Consider the following 21322-nt stretch of genomic DNA (forward strand, 5'->3'; position numbering starts at 1 on the left):
TATATTTCTAATCAAGTTTTTGTTACAAGAAATGGGTCATTTTAATCCCAACAGCTTTTGTAATAATGTTTCAGTGCAAAACAAAACTGACAAAAAGTATTCTAATATTCACAGCTTGGTAAAGCCCATTGAGTCCATTTTTGCCAAGACATAAGTGTTGTTGCCTTGTCATATGAGCTTCACCTGTGACTAATAATGGATCAATTAGGGTCAGGTGTGTATAAAAAGAACTGCAGTACACTAGACCTTCACATCAACTGCAACTAGACCTCTGCAAACATGCCTAAGATTCACCCGGAGACTAAAGTGTTGATTATCAAGAGGCTGAAGACCAGATCCACTGCTGATGTGGCAGACACCTTCAATGTGTCTCAGCGTCAAGTTCAGAGGATAAAAAAAAGATCTGAAGAGACTGGAGACGTTTTGGATAAGGCCAGGTCAGGCCGACTCCGCAAGACAACTGCTCGAGAGGACCGTTTGTTGGCTCGAAAATCCAAGGCCAGCCCATTTTCCACTGCAGCAGAGCTCCACAAGACCTGGTCACCTGAAGTCCCTGTGTCAACTAGAACAGTTTGTCGGATTCTATCTCGAAATGGCCTCCATGGTCAAATCAGTGCCCATAAGCCAGCACTAAACAAAAGACAATTGAAAAACCTTGTGGCATTTGCCAAGGCCCACAGCCTGCTAAAAGGATGGACGCTGGAAAAGTGGCAGAAGGTGGATTTTTCAGATGAATCTTCTGTTGAATTACACCACAGTCGCCGCAAATATTCCAGGAGACCTACTGGAACCCGCATGGAGCCGAGATTTACCCAGAAAACAGTGAAGTTTGGTGGAGGCAAAATCATGGTCTGGGGTTACATCCAGTATGGGGGTGTGCGAGGGATCTGCAGGGTGGAAGGCAACATCAATAGTCTAAAATACCAAGAAATCTTAGCTACCTCTTATATTCCCAACCATAAAAAAGGCCAAATTCTGCAGCAGGATGGTGCTCCATCGCATACTTCCATCTCCACATCAAAGTTCCTTAAGGCAAAGAAGATCAAGATGCTTCAGGATTGGCCAGCCCAGTCTCCAGACATGAACATCATTGAGCATATGTGGTGTAGGATGAAAGAGGAAGCATGGAAGACGAAACCAAATAATATTGATGAACTCTGGAAGGCATGCAAGACTGTTTTCTTTGCTATTCCTGATGACTTCATCAGTAAATTGTATGAATCCTTGCTAAACCGCATGGATGCTGTCCTTCAAGCTCATGGAAGTCATACAAGATATTAAATTTGGATCTCACAGCACCACTACTTAATTTGCTGACATATTTTTGGATTTGCAGTAAAGTTGTTCAATTTCTGTATAGGCGACAAAACTTTTGTCTTGCCAAAATTTTACCTTTCTGTCTTGATTAAATGATAAATCTTTTTTCAGTGAAACTAATTTATTTCAGTGCATTAAACATCATTTGGGAGGGCTTTAGCTTTTCATATGAGCTATTTCTAATACCAATTGATTAATTAAAAGTCAGGTTAATAGCAGGAGTTTGTACAAAATAGAGAAGCAACAAGACTTTTGTCAGGGACTGTATATATATATATATATATATATATATTTATAGAGCTAAGCTAATTTCAATATCTTTCACAGAAACCCAGAGGAACGTTGCCCGGCCTACAATACTTCACACATGAACTGTGCATACTAAGTGCTCTCCATAATGAGTGTATCCTCCAGACAATGCATATAAATTTCCCAGCAACCAAGAGTAGCATACTAGTCTCTCTCTCTCTCTCTCTATCTCTCTTTCTCTCTCTGTCTGGTCCTAGAGTCTTTCCACAAAAATTGTAAGTCCTAGGAGACCATATAGTGTTATATATCAATTTTCAGGGAAATTGGAGCATATTTAAATCAGGTAGAACCCTATCCAAAATTATCTTAACCCTAACCAAAGTTGCCAACAATCTGCTAGCTGCCAAAGCTAAACATAATTTCTCTGTACTCCTCCTTCTTGACCTGTCATCTGCCTTTGCACAGATGACCACCCTCTCCTGTTGCAAACTCTCTCTTCCCTCGTCATCAGAGACCTGACCCTCTCCTGAATCTCTCTGTACCTCACCAACCAAACATTTTGTGGCTCCCATTTACACACCATCTCCTCATCACATCCTCTCTCTGTTGGTGTCTCTCAAGGTTATGTCCTGGGACCATTAACCCCTTAGTGACCAGTCTGTTTTGGGCCTTACTGACCAAGCGTTTTTCTTCCTTTTTTCATCTTCACGTTCCAAGAGCTATAACTTTTTTATTTTTCCGTCTATATAGCTTTATGAGGGCTTGTTTTTTGTGGGAAAAGTTGTAGATTTTAATGGCACCATTTTGGGGTGCATATAACTTTCTGATTAACTTTTATTAACTCTTTCTGGAAGGGAGATGGGAAAAACAGCAATACTGACACTGCTTTTTACTTTATAAATTTTACGGCGTTAATTTTTCGGTATAAATAACATAATATCTTTATTCTCTGGGTCAGTACAATTACAGTGATACCAAATACATATATATTTTTTTTTTACGTTTTACAACTTTTTGCAATAAAACCCCTTTTTTTTTTAAAGAAAAAAATGTTTTTGCATTGACACTTCACAAGACCCATAACTTTTTTACTATGGAGTTGTGTGAGGGCTTGATTTTTGGGAGACGACCTGTAGTTTTTATTGGTATTATTTTGGAGTAAATTCAGCCTTTTTTTATGGCGTTCACCGTAGGGGAAAATTTACATGATATTTATGTAGTCCGGGTCGTTACGGATGTGGCAATACCAGACATATGGGGATTATTTTTTTTTGCAATGTTTTTTCATTAAAAAGTGTACAGGTGAAACTCGAAAAATTCCAGCCTGCTGGAAATTACTCAAGGCTGGTCTGGGGCCTACATCAGACCCCAGGCAGCCTTCACACACATCGGCACCCCGCGATCGCATTTGCGGGGTGCCGATGGGAGACAGAGGGAGTCCGCTCCCTCTGTCAGCACTTTACATGCAGCGGGCACCATTGCTGTTAGAGCAGGGCTGTGGCTCTTATGTGAGAGCTGGGTCCCCGCTCACCGCTGCACAGGGGAACCGTGCAGCACTTAGACTGGGTCTCCGTAAAAAAGCGTCCGCCCAGCCTAGGGCCCCTTTAGTGACCTCCGTAAAAAAAATTGCATGGATGGTGACTAAGGGGTTCATTTTCTTCATTTATACAGTCAGGTCCATAAATATTGGGACAGCGACACAATTCTAAATTTTTGGGCTCTATACACCACCACAATGGATTTGAAATGAAACAAACAAGATGTGCTTTAACTGCAGACTGTCAGCTTTAATTTGAGGGTATTTACATCCAAATCAGGCGAACGGTGTAGGAATTACAACAGTTTGCATTTGTGCCTCCCACTTGTTCAGGGACCAAAAGTAATGGGACAATTGGCTTCTCAGCTGTTCCATGGCCAGGTGTGTGTTATTCCCTCATTATCCCAATTACAATGAGCAGATAAAAGGTCCAGAGTTCATTTCAAGTGTGCTATTTGCATTTGCAATCTGTTGCTGTCAACTCTCAAGATGAGATCCAAAGAGCTGTCACTATCAGTGAAGCAAGCCATCATTAGGCTGAAAAAACAAAACAAACCCATCAGAGAGATAGCAAAAACATTAGGCTTGTCCAAAACAACAGTTTGGAACATTCTTAAAAAGAAGGAACGCATCAGTGAGCTCAGCAACACCAAAAGACCCGGAAGACAATGGAAAACAACTGTGGTGGATGACCGAAGAATTCTTTCCCTGGTGAAGAAAACACCCTTCACAACAGTTGGCCAGATCAAGAACACTCTCCAGGAGGTATGTGTATGTGTGTCAAAGTCAACAATCAAGAGAAGACTTCACCAGAGTGAATACAGAGGGTTCACCACAAGATGTAAACCATTGGTGAGCCTCAAAAACAGGAAAGCCAGATTAGAGTTTGCCAAACGACATCTAAAAAAGCCTTCACAGTTCTGGAACAACATCCTATGGACAGATGAGACCAAGATCAACTTGTACCTGAGTGATGGGAAGAGAAGAGTATGGAGAAGGAAAGGAACTGCTCATGATCCTAAGCATATCACCTCATCAGTGAAGCATGGTGGTGGTAGTGTCATGGCGTGGGCATGTATGGCTGCCAATGGAATTGGTTCTCTTGTATTTATTGATGATGTGACTGCTGACAAAAGCAGCAGGATGAATTCTGAAGTGTTTCGGGCAATATTATCTGCTCATATTCAGCCAAATGCTTCAGAACTCATTGGACGGCGCTTCACAGTGCAGATGGACAATGACCCAAAGCATACTGCAAAAGCAACCAATGAGTTTTTTAAGGGAAAGAAGTGAAATGTTATGCAATGACCAAGTCAATCACCTGACCTGAATCCGATTGAGCATGCATTTCACTTGCTGAAGACAAAACTGAAGGGAAAATGCCCCAAGAACAAGCAGGAACTGAAGACAGTTGCAGTAGAGGCCTGGCAGAGCATCACCAGGGATGAAACCCAGCGTCTGGTGATGTCTATGCGTTCCAGACTTTAGGCTGTAATTGACTGCAAAGGATTTGCAACCAAGTATTAAAAAGTGAAAGTTTGATTTATGATTATTATTCTGTCCCATTACTTGTGGTCCCTTAACAAGCGGGAGGCACATATGCAAACTGTTGTAATTCCTACACCGTTTACCTGATTTGGATGTAAATACCCTCAAATTAAAGCTGACAATCTTCAGTTAAAGTACATCTTGTTTGTTTCATTTCAAATCCATTGTGGTGGTGTATAGAGCCCAAAATTTTAGAATCGTGTCGATGTCCCAATATTTATGGACCTGACTGTACATACGGCCTGGATCAACTCGTAGAGTCCCATGGCTTTCAGTACCACCTCTATGCTGATGACCCTCAAATATACCTCTCTGTCCCAGAAGTCCCTTCTCTTCTATCCATAATCCCAGAGTCTCTATCAGCTATATGTTCATTCTTCTCCTCCCGCTTTTTTAAACTCAACATGGAGAAAACACAATTCATTTTTCCCCCTTGTCACTCAACCCCCCTGCCAGACCCACAGTTAACGACAATGCTTTCTCCAGTCTTACAAGTCTGCTACCTTGGAGTAGCATTTGATTCTGCCCTGTCCAAGGCACATATCTAAGCCCTTACCACATTTCTTGTATTTGCTCCTTCCTCAACCCTAAGTCAACTAAAATCATAGTGCATGCCCTTGTCATCTTCCGGACTTTTGCAACATCCTCCTTTGTGGCCTCCCTTTTAGAACTCTTGCGCTCCTCCAATCTATCCTCAACTCTCCCCCTCTCCCAATCCCTTCACTGGTTTCCCAATGCCCAGTGAACTCCGTTCAAAATGATAAAAACAACATATAAGCCGTCCACAATCTGTCTCCTCCTTACATTTCTGCCTTGCTATCCCAATACATCCCCACAAATAATCTGAGATTCTCACAAGACAGCATTCTTTGTTCTCAATCAAATATCCCACACGGTAAAGTTCCACCTATGTGTTAACCCTTTCATGTCTGGGGACCAGAGCAAAACTTTTTGAAATGCTGCATTATAAAGGCCACTTGGGGCTTTTATATTATATAAAAATCGAAGTGAGTATCAATACATTTTAGAGATCTTATTTGGGGGGGGGGGGATTTTGAAATAGGAAATTACAGTTTTTCCAAATTTTTTCATGCTGTTTTTAAGGTAGCTCTCTCAATAATATTGAAAAAATAGTTCATCTAATTCTACTATGCATAGCGATGTCAAATATGTGTAGACTATGTGACCATTGATCTTGCTAAAACGCCATGAAGTAAAAACCCTATTTTAGTTGTACACGTATCTCCTTCCTTGAAAGGATTGTCCTAGATAATTAAAAATATAGAAATATCCCTACAATTGCTTAAAATAATAAAACATCATTTACTGTCCCATTTCTCCAGCGTTGCACTTTGTGGTGCTGGTCCATTACTCCCGACATTTCCTTCAGGATACGGCACTGCAGCCAGTCACTGTCTTTAGCAGTAGACCGCTAAGGACAGAGATTGCAATCTATCATCTGGACATAACATAGAGGGACAATTGTCAAACTGGTGTAACGTAGAACTGGCTTAGTTGCCCATAGCAACCAATCAGATTCCACCTTTCATTTTGGACAGCTCCTTTGGAAAATGGGAGGGGTATCTGATTGGTTGCTATGGGCAACTAAGCCAATTCTACTTTACACCAGTTTGATAAATGACCCCCATAGTGTTTAAATGGGCACGGTTGTATAAAGCAAAGCAAAGAGAAACATTGTAATATATTTTATTAGAGAAGTCTCTTCTTCTTCCCACACCCCACCTCCTGCACTGGTCCTCAGTTTACTGCTAAAGGCCTCTTTCACACTACAGTTTTTTTTTCCATTTTGCGGGCCGTTTTTTTGCATTCCATGTACGGTCCGTATACGGAACCATTCATTTCAATGGTTCCGCAAAAAAAAAAAAAGAATATACTCCGTATGCATTCCGTTTCCGTATTTCCGTTTTTCCGTTCCGTTGAAAGATAGAACATGTCCTATTATTGCCTGCAAATCACGTTCCGTGGCTCCATTCAAGTCAATGGGTCCGCAAAAAAAACGGAACACATACGGAATTGCATCCGTATGTCTTCTGTATCCGTTCCGTTTTTGCGGAACCATCTATTGAAAATTTTATGCCCAGCCCAATTTTTTCTATGTAATTACTGTATACTGTAATATGCCATACGGAAAAACGGAATGGAAAAACGAAACGGAAACACAACGGAAACAAAAAAACGGAACAACGGATCCGTGAAAAACGGACCGCAACACACTGAAATAGCCATACGGTAGTGTGAAAGAGGCCAAAGTCTGTATTGTATCGGGTTACAGCTGGTGCCCATAGAAGTCTACAGAGAAGGGAGGAAGGAGCTGAAGAGAGAGGGAGAGACAGAGAAGCTGCTGGTTCTAATGTTTTATTGTCTAACCCCAGTGCTGTATTCAGAGCTACACAGCTCAGTACTGGTGCACTGTATGTTCCATGCTTCTGCATGCCCACTACACTCTCACATACAAGCCAATGAGTTGTTTTCTGGCCTCTCTCACTGTAGGTTCTTTGCCTATCTCACAACTAGATGTTGATATGTAACTAATGTCAATTTAAGATTTGTTCTGTTTAATACAAAAAAAAAAAATGAAAAAAAAAAAGAAAAGCAACCCCTTGATATTTCTTCTACGACTCTATGTGTCCATGACAACAATCTTCAGATCTCAATGGCAGTTAAGAGGAGCTTTCAGATAAGAGGTTTCAAATAAAGCACTACTTTACCCACAACAAGCGTGACATGTTGTGTCTTTTCTTGCATAAAAGCTAATGCAGCATAATTGTTTCATATACTGTAACAAAATGACTATTTTTCTTTCTTGTTTATCCAATGAGTACATTTAGCAATTGCCTAATCTTTCTTTCTGATGTTTAAACTCTGCTGGTACTATGGCGTTTCCATCTGCAAGAAAAGGACAATCTAGAAGTTTTTTTTTTCTCCTACATTCCAAATTTAGAAGTTTTTTCATGAATTATATGGATTGCATGGAATACTTTAACTTGCTTCAGGCTCAGAACATTTATATTAGCTCCCTGTCTGCACTGGGAATAACATGTTTATGGGGTCAATGTTATGGAAAAAAGGCTCCAGCTGAAATACATATAAGGCCTCATGCACACGACAGTATTTTTTCACGGTCCGCAAAACGTGGTTCCGTTGTTCCGTGATCCGTTTCCGTTTTTTATCCCGTGTGTCTTCCTTGATTTTTGGAGGATCACCAGACATGAAAAGTGAAAAAAAAAAACTAAGTCAAGTTTGCCTTAAAAAAAAAATAGGAAAAAAACGGACCACAGACGCGGATGACAATCTTGTGTGCCTCCGTGTTTTTTCCCGGACCCATTGACTTGAATGAGTCCGCGAACCGTTGTCCGTGAAAAAAATAGGACAGGTCATATTTTTTTCACGGACTGGAAACACAGATCACGGACGCGGATGACAAACGGTGCATTTTCCGAGTTTTCAACTGACCCATTGAAAGTCAATGGGTCCGCAGAAAATCACGGAAAACTGAACAACGGACACGGAACCCAACAACGGTCGTGTGCATGAGGCCTTATACTGTGGTCTTTTTCTAGAGCTATTTTGCAAGTTAGGCATAGCAGCATGTACAGCAGGGCAGATTTACTAACCCTATCTAGTATATAGAAAGTGTAAGCTTAGACCGGAAGTCTAAAGATGAGCCAAATTTATCACAGTGGCTTATGCTGTATGATAAATTCGGTGGAATGTTGGACACTTTTGTCTAACATTACGCCACTTATTGGTTGGCTTACCCCAAATGACCTATTGTTTAGATCATATTTTTATGTTAAACATATATGGGGTCATTTATTAAGACCAGCATTTTAGACTCCAGTCTTAATACGCCTGGCGCCGGCCTCTATATAACTTAGGTGCATCCACTTGCGGCCTAAATCTGCGCCAGCTGCCTAGCTGGTGTAGATTTTGATCATTTTCTACGTCTAAAACAGGCGTGGAAAATTTAAATGAGACTGTCCGGCTGTCTCTTTCCCCACCCACGCCCACTTTTTTAGACTTGGCGTTAGTGGGAAAAATTTAAGATTTGGCTGCCAATCTCCTTTACAACTAAATATGCAACAGAGATTCGCCAAAAATTAGCGTATATCTAATAATAAATGAACCCCATATTTATATTATTTTAGACTTTTTATCTATGTAACTATTTTTTTAAATCCCAAAATCCAGCAATGTTTGCACTAGCTGCTGGGCCTAATAAGGTATTTATTAAAGGGGTTATCCCATGATTAATGTAAAAATGAAAATTACACATAATCTAGTACATGACAATCTCTTTCTAACAAAGCTAGAACCAGCCCTGTACCGAGCATGGATCCAGAGTTGTTCTGCTAGATTTCTTTCAAGCTGTCAGTTCAGGGGGGTATCCTTTCTGGTGCAGCTGGTGGCAGTTGAAGGATGAAACTGAGCACGTGCTCTCGTCTCAGTGAGCAGGACCGAGAAATTAGAAAAAGAGCAAACAGCAGGTGGCGCTATACAGATAGAGTTCACTGAATAAATCAGTAGCTATAATACATTTTTAATTACATGCAGTTTTAAAGGGCTTCTGTCACCCCACTAAAGTCATTATTTTTTTGTTGGGCTAGTTAAATTCCTTATACTGCGATATATGAATATATAATGCTCTTACTCACTTTCCTTCAGCAGTTTCTTCAAAAAACGGACTTTTATAATATGTAAATGAGCTCTCTACCAGCAAGTAGGTCGCATCCTCCTTTCATAAAGACACCCCCTCCTCATTTTAATTGACAGGGCCAGTGAACGCGCTTGTCCTCTGGCTGGCCCTGTCTGCGTTCAAAATCTGGTGCCTGCGCCGTACCTGTCTTCAGTCGGCGCAGGCGCACTGAGAGGAGGACGCTCGCTCGGCCGCTCCTTCCTCAGTGCGCCTGCGCCGAGTGTAGATGTGACGTAACCCCTCCACCACCTCCACTGCATATGTATGGCAGAAGTCACGTCTTTAAACATGGTGTTTGCTTGCAGTTTTCAGCAGGCACCATAGCTGCTAGGTTTCTGCTGTTTCAAACAGCAGAGACCGACGGGACATATACGCAATCAGACATAAGTCTGATCACATACATTTCACCCCCCCAAATGCCATTGTCAATTGTGACCACGGCATCTGAGCAGTCCGGAAGGCTGAGCCGCGCGCTCCCCTAACAGCGTTCCCCGGCCGAGATCAGGGAAATTCTTACGCTGTTCTAATAGACCGAAGCCTCAAGCAGGCTTTGACAGATATTAGTGAAATATACCAATACAGGCAACTAGGTGGCAGCACTGTATTTTTATATTGAAAATGAAGTGTAAAAAAAAAAGAAAAGAAAAAATATGTTTTATAAATATTAAAAAAAATAATTTTATATATATATATATATATATATATATATATATAAAAGTTCAAATCATCCCCCTTTCTCCAAAATCAAAATACTTAACCATTAAAAAAATACACATCATAGGCATTGCCGAGTGTGAAAACGCCCGTACTATTAAAATATAACAATATTAATCCCATACAGTGAATGGTGTAACAGAAAAAAATAAAAACAGCCAATTCACCATTTTTTTGTCACTTCAACTCCCCCAAAAATTTAATATAAAGTCACATACACTTCAGAATGGTATCTCTGAAAAGTACAGATCACCCCAGAAAAAATTAACCCCCACCCAGCTCTGTGTGCATAATTGCAAAAAAAGTTATAGATGTCAGAATATGGTGATGAAAAAAAAAAATGTTTCAAGGTTTAAATTTTTTTTTTTAGTACTAACACACATGAAAAACTATACAAGTGTGGTACTGTTGTGATTGTACTGACCTGAAGAAAGTAGTTAACAGGTCAATTTTACCACTTAGTGAACGCTGAAAAAAAAAAAAACTAAAAAAAAAAACTGGCAGAATATTTTTTTCCAATCCCACCCCATTTGGAATATTTTTCCCAGTTCCCACTACATTGTATGCAACCGTAAATGCCATTAGAAAGTACAACTTGCCCCCAAAAAATAAGGCTATGTGAAAGGAAAAAGAAAAAGTTTTGACTCTGGGAAGGCGGGGAGTGAAAAACGAAAATGGAAAAATGGAAAAATCGCCCGTTCCTCTAGGGGTTAGACCATTTTCTTATTAGGCATTCCCTTTAATAAATGTGATGTGAGGCACTTGTGCTAGAATTCTAAATTCTGGATTAGCCGTTCTGCCCCAGTGATGGTAGAGATCAGTATTGGGGCTAGTGCACACGACCGTATGCGTTTTGCGGTCCGCAAAAAACGGATCTGCAAAAAATACGAATGACATTCGTGTGCATTCTGTATTTTGTGGAACGGAACAGCTGGCCACTAATAGAACAGTGCTATTCTTGCCTGTAATGCGGAGAATAATAGGACATGTTCTATTTTTTTGCGGAACGGACATACAGACCTATGGAAACGGAATGCATACGGAGTAACTTCTTTTTTTTTTTGCAGACCTATTGAAATGAATGGTTCCGCATACGGTCTACAAAAAAACGGAACAGACACGGAAAGAAAATACGTTCGTGTGCATGAACCCTTACAGATCTATAGACCCTTTGTATGCCAATGTTTAATCCCTATCATAGGCACCATAATTCCCGAATTAAAGCTTTAGCTCACACACAATATGGCTCTTTGTTGAAAATTGTATTACGAACATTGGAAAATATTATTTTTCAGTATTTACCGAAATTTTATGTGAATTAAAACTTTGTCTGTAAAGTAAAAAGATATTCAAATAAATTGATATAGCTTATATGATAAAAGAAAATTAGTCAGTCCCTAGAAAAAAACTATCTTCAGCCTTTTTATGAGTGGTTAAAATATATGTTCATTAATGTTCATTCAACTCTCACAAAATGAAGGCAGCCATTTGCATTCAGGATCATATCTCTCCTGACCATTCAAGATTTACTAAATGACTCCTCATCCTATAAACGCCTCCTGACCAGCAATTCCTGCTCAACATGTTGCTACGTGACATGATGAATAGTGAAATGTCATGTAACCTAAGACGGGACTCAAGGCAACACAGCTGTCAATAAGAACTGGTGAGAGCATCCTGGGTCCCATTTCAGGGGAAACCCCGAGCAGTGTCTACTAATAGTACTCACAATCCAGTCTAGTAATAGATTATAAAAGTGTACACTGAAATAGCTTGTAAAATGCTGAAGACAGCCATGCTATTCTGAATCTGCTCAATGGTCTTCTGGCCTTTTAATTGGCATGGTTAGTCCTGAGTGCATACAATATTTCTCTGGACCATTTTATGACCTTTCATGTGTAATACCATGTGTAAGAATATTTATTCCTATGTGAGATGCTTAAGAAAATTTATTCAAGAAAAAAAGAAAATCACATTAACTGGGGAACAAACAGAACACTTTTATCTTTTTATTTGCAGATCCACCAATTTTTGGGCTCTTCTTCTGCCATCCAAGATGGCTGCACCGGCTTCTCAGACTGGTGTATACTGTGCATCAGTAGCCCAAACCGCTTCCTACTTGTCCAGCCCTGCTCTTGGATTGGCCATCACTGTTCAGGTGAGTAGTGTGGGCCAATCAAAGAGCAGCAGAAAGTGGCTTGGGCTACTAAATGCACAGTGTGGCCAACTTGGATGACAGACGAGGAGCCAGGGAATTGATGGATATGAAGCTCAAATTTTTTTTCTTGAGGGTCGCTTAAAACAGGCATGTCAGGAGTGTTGACAGGTCCCTTTAAATAATCTAGACATATATAGACTGAAAAAGGCAAATAAACTTGAACTGGTGTCTGGGTTTTATGGCCATAACAAAATGAAGAAGAAATTCTAAAATTAGATTCTAAAACTTTAAAGAGTTTTTCTCAGATTTTAATACTGATGATATATCCTCTGATCGGTGGGGGGCCGACACCCAGGACACTTGCCGATCAGCTGTTTGAGAAGGCTCCAGTTCTCCCGTGAGCGCCATGACCTTCTCACAGCTTACCATTCACAGCCCCATACGTGTTGTCACTCGGCCTAAGACAAGCAGAGAGACCGCGGGTGCTACTGCGAGCAGTAGGTCATCAGTATTAAAATCTTGGAAAACCCCTTTAGTTATAGCTGTGTACATGTATATGAAATCGATTGGACTTTTTATACATTTCTGTACGAGTATTGCCTTCAATAGTCATGTATACCTTCATTTGATGTAAAAAATAATCCCATTAGGCTATTTGCATCCGTTGTGGATTATGCATGGACTTTCATGCGGAAAAACTGCAGCGTAATGCAGTACCAGCAAAGTGAATGAGATTTCACAAATCTCATATACACTTTGTGTGTATTTTTCGTGCAGATTTTGAAATTGGCACCATGTCAATTGTTTCTATGGATTTTTAATAAAGATTTCACCCTTTAAAATGCAAAGGGTAAGATCTGGGCAAATCCGCATCAAAATCTACAATAAAATCCACAAGTAAAATTTGGATTTTGGTGCGGAAACGCAGAGAAATCCACGTGAAAATCCACACCGAAACTCTGTTTGAAAATCTGCACCTGTGAGAAGGTAGCTTTAGGGCCCCTTCACACACCATTCTGTTCCTGGAGTTTTTTGAGGCCAAAAAAGGCCTGATAGTACTGTTTTTGAGTGTTTTGTCCTTATAGTGTTTTTAGCACCTGGTGTTTTTAATGCCATTTTTTGCATGGCTAATATTTTTATTTATTTATTTTTAAAAAATGCCATGCAAAAACACCATTAAAAAGCGCCAGCATACATTGCACATGCATGTATATGCACATGGGTATGCAGCTGTGAATTACTGTCATGCACCTTCCCCTCTCAATACCAATATGTAGTATATACAAATATGTAGTATATACAAATTCCACAGCATTGTGTGTATTGAGGCCTAGTACCCTCTCCCTCTACAAGTGGAGGCAGGCTGATAACATATCATAGACAGGATCACATCATTACCATCTATTGTACAGCAGTGCAGTGTGTAGTGAGGACTTGCTCCCTCACCCCTCTTGGCAGCCCTCCAAGTGGAGGCAACTAGTCTTGCTCACATTCTAGGACAGGTTGGTCATTTAAAATAATTCCTGGAGAACCCCTTCAAGTAACTCTCCAGGTGAGGTGGGGTTTAGGGTTTGTTCTAATGGTAAACATGGCCACACTCAAAGTCCACAGCTTGTCCCCCACTGATCGCAGGGTAAGGCCTCCTGCACACGACCGTTTTTTTCCCCGTTTACTGGCCGTTTTTTGCGTTCCGCATACGGAACCATTCATTTCAATGGTTCCGCAAAAAAAACGGAATGTACTCCGTATGCATTCCGTTTCCGTATTTCCGTTTTTCCGTTCCGTTTAAAGATAGAACATGTCCTATGTTTGCCCGCAAATCACGTTCCGTGGCTCCATTCAAGTCAATGGGTCCGCAAAAAAACGGAACACATACGGAAATGCATCCGTATGTCTTCCGTTTCCGTTCCGTTTTTTGCGGAACCATCTATTGAAAATGTTATGCCCAGCCCAATTTTATCTATTTAATTACTGTATACTGTATATGCCATACGGAAAAACGGAATGGAAAAACGAAACAGAAACGGAAACACAATGGAAACAAAAAACGGAACAACGGATCCGTGAAAAAACGGACCGCAAAAAACTGAAAAAGCCATACGGTCATATGCAGGAGGCCTAAAGCAGTAATTTAATTAGTAAATGGAAGCATTACAAATGCAGAGCAAATTGGGTCACAGAAGATGAAGAGATTCTCTTCTAATTTTATTCATGGTTTTATCAGATTGTGGGTGACAAGCATAGTAAATCACATATACTTCACAAGTGTAACAGTATGAGGCTACTTTCACACCTGCGTTAGGTGCGGATCCGTCTGGTATCTGCACAGACGGATCCGCACCTATAAATGCAAACACTGGTATACATTCAGTACGGATCCGTCTGCATAACTTAGTAAAAAAAAAATCTAAGGCTAAGTTCACACGAACGTGTGTGATCCGTGGCCGTATTGCGGCCCGCAAATCACGGGCCGCAATACACGGCCACAGTTCCGTGTGCATTCCGAATCACGGATGCGGACCCATTCACTTCAATGGGTCCGCAAATCCGGAATCGCGGAACAGCCGCACGGGACGGGACCCCTCGGAAGCACTACGGAGTGCTTCCGTGGGGTTACGTCCCGTACTTCCGTTCCGCAAAAAGATAGAACATGTCCTATCTTTTAGCGGAACAAGCGGATCACGGACCCATTAAAGTGAATGGGTCCGCGATCTGATGTGGCTGACCTTCGGCCGGCGATCGTGCATTGCGGCTTGCTATTTGCGGGCCACAGCACAGGCACGGGTCACACTCGTTCGTGTGAACTCGGCCTTAGTGTAAGTCAAACGGATCCGTCCTGACTTACATTGAAAGTCAATGGGGGACGGATCCGTTTACACTTGCACCATATTTGTGTCAATGTAAACGGATCCGTCCCCATTGACTTACATTGTAAGTCAGGACGGATCCGTTTGGCTCCGCACCGCCAGGCGGAATGGAGGCTGAACGGAGCCAAACTGATGCATTCTGAACGGATCCACATCCATTCAGAATGCATTGGGGCTAAACTGATCCATTTGGGGCCGCTTGTGAGAGCCTTGAAACAGATCTCACAGGCGGACCCAGAAACGGCAGTGTGAAAGTAGCCTGAGACGTATCTTTGGATGCCTTGTAATGCAGCCCCATTGTAGTATCCCTATTAGGGTCCATTGAGACGTCTGCATATGGTTTGCGATCCGCAAATTGCGGATCCACAAAACAAGGGTACCGGCCATGTGCGTTCCACATTTTGCGGACCGCACATGGTCGGTCCTGTGATAGAAATGCCTTTTCTTGTCCACGATTGCGGGCAAAAATAGGACATGCTTTATCTTTTTTGTGAGACCATGGACGGGACATACGGATACGGACAGCACACCGTTTGCTGTCTGCATCTTTTGTGGCCCTATTGAAATGAATGGGTCTGCACCCCTTCCGCAAAATTGCAGAACGAATGCGGACCCTGATCTATGGATGTCTGAATGAACCCTTATGGTGACAAGACCTGCGGTTCTGTGGAATTAATCTCCTATCACTTTATCAACTTATCGCGATCTAAGTTCTGTTCACGTGAACCGTGGAGAGTTCCGACTTTAATACAGATCCTAAAATTGGCAAAGTGACACCCTGCCTTTAGGACTACTATAAAGAGTATAAGTAGAGTACTTTTAAGTGGTTTAATCTAAAATAAAAATGCTTGGTTATGTGGAATGTCAAAGTCTCCATGTTTGCCTTGGCAATCTACTGTATTAGCAGATACAGTACATGCATTATTACGCTTATTATTATTGTTGTTATTATTATTATTATTCATCCTACACAAATATTAGCTCCCATTCCTGTTATCTGATGGGCCTATAATTATAGGGCTTCCACAATCCACCCAAAAATGATTGTAAGTCTTTATAGTTATGGTCTACCTTATTCTTTTACTCTTAGGCTAATCTGTAAGTGAGATACCTGAAAAGAATAGTAACTGAAGCTGTGAAACATTTTCTACTTACAGTTATTCATGGTGGATAATGGAGCGGATGACTGGAGAATAGCCATGACCTATGAGCGGATCTTCTTTCTCTGTCTGGAAATACTAGTGTGTGCAATTCATCCTATACCAGGAAATTACACTTTCACGTGGACAGCACGACTTGCCTTCTCCTATACCCCTTCCACAGCGACAGCTGATGTGGATATTATTTTATCTATACCAATGTTCTTAAGACTTTATCTCATTGCCAGAGTTATGCTTTTGCATAGCAAACTTTTTACCGATGCCTCTTCTCGAAGCATTGGAGCACTAAACAAAATAAACTTCAACACACGTTTTGTAATGAAGACTTTAATGACAATATGTCCTGGAACAGTACTGTTGGTTTTTAGCATCTCCTTATGGATAATTGCTGCATGGACTGTCCGAGCATGTGAAAGGTAAGGACCCTTTTTTTATATTTGTATTAATAGTCTCTATTTACATCCGAACACCCACTAATATCAATGTGGGAACATTTTTCTACATCAAAATCAATGGTTAAGTAAGATTATTGTCTGTGTTCTCTTGGCATACCAGGTGAAAGACCATACCGTTGGCCGTATATAGCTCCTCTGTAGATTTGTGTACCTCCGTAATTACAGACCACGAACAAGTCATGTTTTGAATATGATTCTGCAGTCACATTTTATTTTCTTCCATATTTTCCCTCTTACTGTGTGTAGATTAGTGAGAAGAAAGACAATGGAGAATGACTCCATGATCAGACTACACAGGGGTTGTTTGTAGTCTGTCGCCACGGAGACACATAGGTCTGCATAAAAGCTGTCAAGATGGTAGGATACTTTCAATGAAAACTATTTGCAAGTTTGCTTCAGTTATGTAATTCTAGATGTGCGGCAACAGTTTTTGTGCCATATCTGTCTAAATACTTTGTTTAGAATTTCAGGCAATAGATCTGAAAGCCTGAAAGTATTTGTGAAGGTTTGAGTGAAAAAGTATATAAATTAGCCTATGAAACCTGAAATTGTGTGCTGCTGGTCAGAAATTTGCTGGCATATGCCATAGTAGATGCAGTCCGCAATCACGATACCTTGGCCCCTTTTCCCTGCTTCAGCCACTGCCAATCTGAGTCTGCTTGCATTTTTTTTTATTGTGAAACACTTTGCACCTTCACTTTCTTTGTCGCCAGTTTTTCTTCCTTACTCTGAACATATTCAAAGTGAGGGAGGTGTATAGGAGGAGTGGTGTTGGTCTCTACAAAAACTTCCAGCATAAATTCTCTCTCTCAGAGTGAAGGTACATGGTGACATTTACTTACAAGTGGGTACCTGTGGTGGTGGAAGGTTAAAGGGGTTCTCTGGGAATTAAGAAAATGAAAATACTTAAATATTACTTTATTATAAATATATTCCCAAATACCTTTCATTAGATATAATGGCTAATTTTATTCTGGGGAGCAATCATTAGGAGAAATAAAATGGCCGCCGTCCTATTAGTGCACACAAAACCTATCCTAATCACACAGGAGGACAAGTTACTTCAGACACTGAGCTAAAGAGCTGCCTCATCCTCCTCTCTGCTCTGCTTGTCAGGGATTATGATCCTGAATACAGATGATAAGATCTTCAGCTGAATCTCTGTAGGTATGGAGTTCATGAGGAGATATAAAAAACAGAGAGGGCGGACAGGACAGACTGTGGTAATGGAGTTTGCATGCAAGAACTGCTGCTCATTAACCCCACCCTCCTCTCTGTACTTCATGTCTCCTCATGACCTCCACTACTACAGAGATTCAACTAAAGATCATATTAAACTGTATTCTGGATCATTATCCCTGACAAGCAGAGCAGAGAGGAGGATGGGGCAGCTCTTTACCTCACTGCTCTGAGGTAACTTGTCCTTCTGTGTGATATGGACAGGTTTTGTGTGTGTTAATAGGACGGCTGACATTTTGTTTCTCCTAATGATTGCTCCCCAGACAAAATGAGGCATTATAACTAATGAAAGGTATTTGGGAATATATTTATAATAAAGTAATATTGAAATATTTTCATTTTGTTAATTCCTGGAGAACCCCTTTAAAGAACAGTGCTGATGGGACAACCCCTTAAAGGCTATGTACACCTTTGGGGGCAATTTTGTTTTATTTTTGTATTGTACTCATTTTGAGCTAAAATTAATTTTTTCTGTTGGTCTTTATTGAAAATAGGGAGCCCTTTTGTCTGTACATAGCTGAGATGCTCTATTAGCAGCCTCTGGATTTTCTCTCTTTTCTGTCAGTTGGGGAGCTGACGGGCTTCTTATCTCTTCTCTCTGACATTATAAACACTCATTATAGCTCAGTTCTTATATATATATAGCAACAAATCAGATACCACCTTTCATTTTGGACAACTCCTTTGGAAAATGAAAGGAGGAATCTGATTGGTTGCTATGGGCAACTAAGCCAGTTCTACTTTACACCAGTTTGATAAATGACCCCAAAGGTTTATTAGATAACCGGCACAAAGTGAATGTACACAGGTAGAAGAACAGTTAACCCTTTGGGACAAAACGGCTCAATATTTTTAATAAAGGCCAATTGGAAGTATGATTTGTAGCCAAAAATCAATCATAAACAAAAATGGCCTCCGAAGGTGTACATAGTTTTTAAAGCCTCTTAGATGCTCATTTAGAACATAACCTAAGGGCTCATGCACACGACAGTATTTTGCGTTCAGTATACTGAACGTTTTTTGAGTTCAGTATGCGGAACATATACTGAACCATTCATTTTAATGGTTCAGCAAAAAATACTGAAGTGTCTCCGTGTGCATTCCGTTTCAGTATTTCCGTACCGTGAAAAGATAGAACATGTCCTATTCTTGTCCGCAAATCACGGTGTTTGGCTCCATTCAAGTCAATGGGTCCGCAAAAAAAACGGAACACATACGGAAATGCATCCGTATGTCTTCCGTATCCGTTGCGTTTTTGCTGAACCATCTATTGAAAATGTTATGCCCAGCCCAATTTTTTCTATGTAATTACTGTATACTGTATATGGCATATGGAAAAACGGAACGGAAAAACGGAAAGGAAACGGAAACACAACGGAAACAAAAAACGGAACAACGGATCTGTAAAAAACGGACCGCAAAACACTGAAAAAGCCATACTGTCGTGTGCATGAGCCCTAAGAGAGGGGGTTGCGTTATGGGGAATGTAAGTATAAGGCCCCTTTCACACGAGCGAGTATTCCGCGCGGATGCGATGCGGGAGGTGAACGCATTGCACCCGCACTGAATACCGACCCATTCATTTCTATGGGGTTGTTCACATGAGCGGTGATTTTCACGCATCACTTGTGCGTTGCATGAAATTCGCAGCATGCTCCTCTTTGTGCGTTTTTCACGTAACGCAGGCCCCATAGAAATGAATAGGGTTGCGTGAAAATTGCAAGCATCCGCAAGCAAGTGCGGATGCGGTGCGATTTTCACGCATGGTTGCTAGGAGACGATCGGGATGGAGACCCGATCATTATTATTTTCCCTTATAACATGGTTATAAGGGGAAAATAATAGCATTCTGAATACAGAATGCATAGTAAAACATCGCTGGAGGGGTTAAAAAAAATAAAATAAAAATTAACTCACCTTAGTCCACTTGTTCGCGGCCCGGCATCTCCTTCTGGCTTCATCTGATCTCTGTGCAGCAACAGGACCTTTGGTGATGTCATTTCGGTCATCACATGATCCATCACATGATCTTTTACCATGGTGATGGATCATGTGATGACCGGAATGACGTCACCAAAGGTCCTGTTGCTGCACAGAGATCAGATGAAGCCAGAAGGAGATGCCGGGCCGCGAACAAGTGGACTAAGGTGAGTTAAATTATTATTATTTTTTTTTAAATCCCTCCAGCGCTAGTTTACTATGCATTCTGTATTCAGAATGCTATCATTTTCCCTTATAACCATGTTATAAGGGAAAATAATACTATCTACAGAACACCGATCCCAAGCCCGAACTTCTGTGAAGAAGTTCGGGTTTGGGTACCAAACACGTGCGATTTTTCTCACGCGAGTGCAAAACGCATTACAATGTTTTGCACTCGTGCGGAAAAATCGTGGGTGTTTCCGTAACGCACCCGCACATTTTCTCGCAACGCCCGTGTGAAAGAGGCCTAAGGCATTTGGGATGTATTCACACATCCATGTGGATTTTGCAGACAGCAAACCAAGGATTCGTAAAACAGCCTTGTGCACCTCATATTGCGGTGAGGACCCATCCGCAATATACATGTTTTGGTCAAAGATAGGACTTGACGATCCTTTGTGGCACGGCCAGACTTTCGTGTGCTTCTGGGTCCATGCAGCCATTCCGCAACAAATAGAATGTGTCCTCTGTTTTCCCGCAACATGCGGATCGCTGGACCCTTTGAAGTCAGTCGGTCCGTATCTCTATGTGGGGTGCTTGCTGGTGTCCATATTTTGCAGTTCCGTGATTTGCAGTCCACAAAATGGACCCAAGTGTGTGAATACACCCTTAGGCGGTTGTAGGGTGGCTCTGTAGAGAAGCCATATTTTTGTCTGAAGAGCAGGCTTGACTCCTTCAGTGCAAAGCAGGGAAAGAATTTCCCAACAAATTCATCCATATGACCAGAATTATGCACACAGTGAGGATTTCCATGAAAGATGATCGCTTAGTTGGGCACACACTATCAAAATGGTTCCCGGCCACTGCTTTATAGCGTATCTGGTTTAACTAACCATTGAACCACATTGTTTTCTTATTTTTCTTTTGTACTTGGTGTGATCCTAGTTCTGAAATATATTCTTCTTTTTATCTAAATTATCTTTCTTTTTTTACTGCTCATGACAAAATTGGTTTATAGCAAACTGCTGTTACCATAGTTACCAAGAAAAGAGGTAGAAGTCATAACAAATCATTAAGAGGAATCTTTTTTTTATATGATATAAAAAGACGTGAAGTGAGTTTCATGACATTAGAAATATTTAAACAAGTTGATAAAAGTAACATATGGCAAATTTATGCTGTATGCAGTATCGGGAAACAAGTACTTGACATTGCAGGT

General features: G+C 40.9%; 1 protein-coding gene across 1 annotated transcript in view; it reads left to right on the plus strand.

The window, feature by feature from the left end:
* KCNN2 (potassium calcium-activated channel subfamily N member 2) overlaps positions 1-21322 on the plus strand; it is a 281298-nt gene that overhangs the window by 22671 nt on the left and 237305 nt on the right. Inside the window, exon 3 of the mRNA XM_040421640.1 lies at positions 16265-16683. Within this exon, the coding sequence (XP_040277574.1) occupies positions 16265-16683 (419 nt within the window). The remainder of the gene's footprint in view (positions 1-16264; positions 16684-21322) is intronic.

Source organism: Bufo bufo, chromosome 2 (assembly GCF_905171765.1).
Source record: "Bufo bufo chromosome 2, aBufBuf1.1, whole genome shotgun sequence".
Classification (NCBI taxonomy): domain Eukaryota; kingdom Metazoa; phylum Chordata; class Amphibia; order Anura; family Bufonidae; genus Bufo; species Bufo bufo.